Source organism: Olea europaea, chromosome 10 (assembly GCF_002742605.1).
Source record: "Olea europaea var. sylvestris chromosome 10, O_europaea_v1, whole genome shotgun sequence".
Lineage (NCBI taxonomy): Eukaryota > Viridiplantae > Streptophyta > Magnoliopsida > Lamiales > Oleaceae > Olea > Olea europaea.
Window position 1 is genome coordinate 5,185,489 of NC_036246.1, and position 6,105 is coordinate 5,191,593.

At 36.1% G+C, this 6,105-nt stretch overlaps 1 protein-coding gene across 1 annotated transcript; it reads left to right on the forward strand.

The window, feature by feature from the left end:
- The first annotated feature begins 1,167 nt into the window (after positions 1-1,167).
- LOC111400969 (BTB/POZ domain-containing protein At5g66560) lies at positions 1,168-3,926 on the forward strand. Its single transcript, XM_023028470.1, has 4 exons — positions 1,168-1,628; positions 1,711-1,780; positions 1,885-3,156; positions 3,256-3,926. The coding sequence occupies exons 1-4, from the start codon at positions 1,573-1,575 to the stop codon at positions 3,802-3,804; spliced, it is 1,947 nt and encodes a 648-aa protein (XP_022884238.1). The 5' UTR covers positions 1,168-1,572; the 3' UTR covers positions 3,805-3,926.
- The last annotated feature ends 2,179 nt before the right edge of the window (positions 3,927-6,105 follow it).

Here is a 6,105-nt window from a genome sequence, read left to right on the forward strand (position 1 = left end):
GACCACGTCAATCTTTACTTTCGAATCTTGATTGTCCTTTGCTCTCACAAAGTAATTGGCTGTTTAGTTACATTTTGAGGATGTTAACACTGCAAGAATTTTAATTCTCTTTGCTACAAATATTCATAGTCAAGAAAGAACAAATATACATTTTATTAACCACTAGTGCAACACTATTAAAGAATCCCAATGGGCCAAAACGTGGCTTTAAATTTGGCATCATTTCATAGTCACGGAGACAAGGGTCCACATAAAAATGCCCACATGATGAATCAGTTTGCATCCTTTTCAATCATTGCTCGGTAAAACACATGAATGCAGTAATAATATTAAAAAAAAAAAAAAAAAAAAAAACCCAAAAAAAAAAAATTTTGGAATTGAAAATTTTTTTTTTTAACATGTACTGGTTCATGGCACACGTGTGCCCAACTAAAAATATAATATCGGTATTTTCCATAAAATCAATTTACAAATTTACTTTAAAAATTTTTAACTGTAACAAACTATTTTTAGGTAGACAGAACTATATTCTTAAGTCCCAAGACATAGAAGAATCAAATATATAATTTATTATTGGTGAATTAGAGGATTCGTGATTGATGAACAAGGATTGAGCCTCCATCAATAGAGATGTTAAATGGTCTGAATCGAATCACTCAACCTAAGTATAATCTAGCTTGCCCCGCACGAACTTGGTTTTGGTAGGTTATATTCTTTTACTGAAATTGCATTTTTCAATAATTATGACAAATTTGCTCAAAATGCAAGTCAACTCTAACAAATCAACAAGCGACTCACAAGACAAATTTGCTGCTTGACTGTTAGTGGGGTCTGTTGCACACCGTCTACATGCAATCCTATCGACTTAAAATAATGAATTAAAGAAGAGAAACTCACAGAGCTCCTACAAATGAGTCTCATGGAGGTCGGGCCCATGTGGCCCTCGATGTATTAAAAAATGGCTAAAAAAACGTCTATCCCATCACTGTGAGTAGTCTGTAAAACATCTATAGGTTTTCTTTCTGTACTTGAAGTTCGGTTCTAAAATAATCAAAAGTTATTTTGGGTGGTAAAAAAAAAATGGAAAAGAAAAACAATGATTTTTTCCAGGTGTTTAGCAGACAAATCATGATGATCACAATCATAATAGCAACAACTCAAAATGTGTCCCGTCAAAAGAGTAATTTAAAGTCACAATTCCTTTATTCAATCCAACCATACCTTTCTTCTCTCCAATTCCTTCAGAGTAGCAAAAAGAGAGAAGATTCTGATCTGATTCATAAAAAAAGAAAGAAGAAAAATCATTTAAATTTTGTTACCCATCATCTCTCACTTGACTTTCTCGATTTCCGCCTCGCTTTCTTCTTCATTTCAATCAATTTGTTGTACCAACTCCCTTCAAAAATGAAAAAAAAAAACCCCTTTAGACTTGGCTTGATTTCTACAAACATAATCATTTTATAAGACTTGAAACGCAAAAAGTGCAGTTGATTTTCGTGCTTCGTCAAATCCCTTTTTCATGGATCTGTCTTAAGGCTTAGGTTTTCCAGCACAGATAAGGGTTCTTGTTCAATGTTCAGTGAAGCAAAAATGACCTCTGAAAAATCCAGTTCCAAAGGCCAAGCATGGTAACTGAAATCCTACTTTTATGAATCTTTTCTAGACACAAAGTTTGGGGTTCTGATAATTTATTTCTGTTTTCTCTTGAAGGTTTTGCACTACAGGATTATCAAGTGATGTTAAAATCGAAGTAGATGACATGACTTTCCATCTGCACAAGGTCAGTTCTGGGTTTCATCTCAATATTAGTCTATGATTTAGCTATGAGTATCATTCTGTTATGATTTTGATTGTTCTGATATTCTTTCTTATCTGTATTTTCAGTTTCCACTGATGTCAAAAAGTAGAAAGCTTCACGAACTTATAACAGAACAAGAGAAGAACCCAACAAGTAGAATCACTAGAATCCAAACCGCCTCTGAATCAAAGCAGGGCAGTGAAAAGGACCATGAGGAGAAAGAAATCCATGAAGAAGACGAAGAAGAGGAGTTTCTTATCATACTCCCGGATTTTCCGGGCGGTTCTGAATCTTTCGAGACCGCCGCGAAATTCTGTTACGGTGTAAAAACAGATGTTTCTGCCTCCAACGTGGCTGCCCTCCGCTGCGCCGGAGAATACTTGGAAATGACTGAAGAGTACTCTGAAGAGAACCTCATTTCCAAGACAGAGAGGTTTCTTACTCACTCAGTACTTAAAAATATCAAAAACTGTATCAAAACTTTAACCTCCTGTGAAGGTCTTCTGCCTTTGGCAGAAAACCTAGGCATTGTCCAGAGATGTATTGATACAATTGCTTCCAAAGCTGCATCTTCAGATCCGTCATTGTTTGGATGGCCAGTGAATGACGGAGCTGGAAACAGCAAAGTTGGGGTCGAGAATGAAAGGAGAAAAGTTGCTACGAGAGGAGGAAATGGAATGGATTCATGGTTAAATGAGCTTGGACTATTGAGTTTGCCATTCTTCAAAAGATTGATTTTCGCCATGAAAGCTCTAAATCTAAGGGGGGAGATCATAGAGAGCTGTTTGATTTACTATGCCAAGAAGTACATTCCTGGTATTTCGCGTACAAGCCGGAAGCCATCGTCTTCTAATGTACCCTCAGAGAATGACCAAAGAGAGCTCCTGGAAACTGTAATTGCTAATCTACCTGTAGAGAAAAGTTCGAATTCAACTTCAAATTCGACCAGATTTTTATTCGGATTATTACGAACAGCGAATATATTGAATGCTGCAGAAGCTTGTAGGGCAGCGCTGGAGAAGAAAATTGGATCACAATTAGAGCAAGCAACTTTAGACGATCTGCTCATTCCGAGCTATTCGTATTTGAACGAAACATTATACGATGTTGATTGTGTGGAAAGAATTTTGAGATATTTTCTTGAAGATTTAGAGGACAGATCTGCAAATAGAATTGAAGGCGAAGAAAGATCCACGGCATTGATGTTAGTTGGAAAATTAATCGACGGTTACTTATCGGAAATCGCATCTGATGCTAATTTGAAGCAAGAAAAATTCTTCGATTTTGCCATTGCTTTGCCTAACCATGCCAGACTCTTCGATGACGGCCTTTATCGCGCCGTTGATGTTTATCTCAAGGTAAATTAATCGTTGAATTGGCATTATATTGAAAAAACGTGCTTCTTGTTGATAGCGGAATTTTGAATGTGCAAGTTAATTTTCTGTTCATTTACATAGGCACATCCATGGATACCAGAGGCAGATAGAGAAAAGATTTGCGGAGTTTTGGATTGCCAGAAGCTAACATTAGAGGCTTGTACTCACGCCGCCCAAAACGAGCGGCTTCCACTTAGAGCGGTGGTTCAGGTACTTTTTTTCGAACAGCTTCAGCTCCGGCACGCCATCACCGGTGGTTTGCTGGAGGCTGAAGCCGGGCTAACGGAAGCGGAAACCGGAGATGGAGAAGAAGAGGAAGGGGTTGTAGTGGCACGCGCCCAAGAGGGGGGCAGCACGTGGAGGGTGGCCGTCAGGGAGAATCAGGTGCTGCGTCTCGACATGGATAGCATGCGGACGCGGGTGAACGAATTGGAGAGGGAGTGCTCCACCATGAAGAAGGCTATTGACAAAATTGACAGAATGGATCCTAGTGATCACGTGGAGAGAGGTGGTTGGAGGACTTCTCTGACACGGAAGTTCGGGTGCAAATTCAAGACCCAAGTGTGTGACTCCCATGAGCCGGCGGTGAATGAGGCCAGAAAAGGCCGCAGCCACCGCCACCGTCCATAGACCCAAAATTTCTCCGGTATTCGTTTTTTTGTTGTGTGAATACTTCATTATGGAATTTTTTTTTCCTGGTTTTTAATTGAATATTTCATTTATGAAGCTTATTTGAGATATTTTATTTCTTTTGTTTGAGTTTGAGTAAATTTGGACACAACTATATGAACGTAATTGTGCAAAATGGATTGAACAGTCCGAGTAAACTCCCAGCTCGGATTAGAAGCACTTAATAAAAATCATAAAAGAGCTTGGACTTTGGGATTTGATTCCTATATTTGTCTAAAACTTATTTACATACTTATTCTGTTTAAGATCGATTGTGCAATTAAATCGTGAGAAATCCTTTCGAGATTATCGTCGGGTAGTGAATCGAACCTAACCTTGATCTTTCTAGGTTTGATGTACGAAATTCTTGAGCATTGGTATCGCTCAATTAACAATCCATACTCCCCGCTCATCAAAATCCAGCCAAAGCAAAGTTGATGCCTCGATTACTTAGAATGAGTAGTTAAAGCAAATGATTTGAAATTCAACTTACTTCATGGGGGTCAATAATTTGTCTATTTTATTTTAAAAAATAAAAAAATACACGCTACGACAGCACATGTCCCAACTCCCAACACAACAATTAAAAGTTCTAGACGAATATAGTCCACTATTAAGCTCCACTTCGACCATTATTCTTTTTCGTACTCATTTTCAACAATACATTCTCACAATAAAATTTTTTTTACTTAAATTCAAAATGTTTTCGTATTTTTTAACCACACATTCTTCCGAAAATTACTTTTCGAAAACTTTTTTTTTTCTAAAATATTTCTGTGAAACAGGTCTAACTGACTAACTATAGTGTTTCCTACAAGACAAATCGAAAAAAAAGGTAAAATATTATATTTGAGAAGTACAAGGCAGGGAGGAATTATCAAATGGTAAAAAAAAAAAAAAAAATGTTTTATGGGGGTGTAATATTAATGAGCATTTATTATTGGGCCCCATTACATTACATTCTATTTTTCTCTCTTATATTTTCAATCATACAATCTTCCATAAAATAATATTACACGTAAATCAAAAAAATTTCCCTCTTTTCAAACACTTATTTTTAAAAAAAATACTATTTTACCCATTTTCATTACCAAGTAATGGAAATCAAACAGGGGCTAAATGTTATTCATGTAAAAGTTTGCGAGGTAGTTCAAACTTCAAAGCGATCAGTTGGTCTCTTCTTTTTAGGAAATGAGCCCAAATGTTTTTTTAAGTTCAAAAAGCATAGCAAATGGTCCATCGTACGTATTAGTGGAGTTCTGCCTGTCTGCACATTTTTATGTACACGAAAGAATTTCATGGCTACTTCGTGTAGCCGTTATTTTGATACATTATTTTCATAAGAATGTGTTTTTAAATAGTAAATTGATAAAAATATGTAGTTAAAAAATAAGATTTTTTTTTAAATTTATATGTAATATTATTTTATTGAAAAATATGTGGTTAAAATGACGTCAAATCACCATTTAAGAATGTATTTTATTCAAAAGAATATGGATTAAACAGGGCATAGTGTCGCAACTTTTAATCAGATTTCAATTAGATAATTGTTGAAGCCCTAACTAATTATTGCATAATTATTTTGTTAACATTCACCCCTTTGTTCACATGTCCGTGAGTGTTATACGTGACATTTTTTTTTTTTTTGTCAAAATAAGTGGTAAACAAAAAATAATATGAATAAAATAAATTTGACAAAAAGATAAGATTTGACCGACAAATCCAACCATGATTTTGCAAAGATAAGATTTGACCGACAATTTAGGGTCGAAGTTTAATATTTAAGTCAAAATCCAATTTTAACGAAAATATAAAATGTCGTCAATTTTAAATAAAATTTTAATTTGGGCCAAAATTAAAATTATAGAATAAATCCATTTGAAATTCAAATCTAAATCCATTTTTAATATCTAAATCCAAAACAACTTTTGAAAACATCAATTTGACCCAAACTTAAAATTAACAGGAGGGCCCCGAAATTTGAAAATTGCACAGCAGCCCTCAGTTATAAAATTGCAAAATGACCCCTAATATCATATTTGCAGGGGGGCCCCCACAATTACATTAATTGCAGAGAAGACCCCCGTGTCCACCGATTTCTGAAAAACCCTAAACTCAAATTTTTTTTTTATTTTCGTTTACTTCTTCTGGTTTTGATGGCATCGGCATCGCCGGGCGGCGCCATTCCCCCGCGGCAGGCGGCTCTTGCCGCCACCGCAGCGTGAAAACGCTGCTGTATGAAGCAGCAGGCGCCGCTGCACG

Coding starts and splice junctions, on each gene's coding strand:
- LOC111400969 (XM_023028470.1), top strand. CDS start 1,573: ATGTTCAGTGAAGCAAAAATGACCTCTGAAAAATCCAGTTCCAAAGGC. Junction 1,629..1,710: donor AGTTCCAAAGGCCAAGCATG/GTAACTGAAATC, acceptor TTTCTCTTGAAG/GTTTTGCACTACAGGATTAT. Junction 3,157..3,255: donor CCGTTGATGTTTATCTCAAG/GTAAATTAATCG, acceptor TCATTTACATAG/GCACATCCATGGATACCAGA.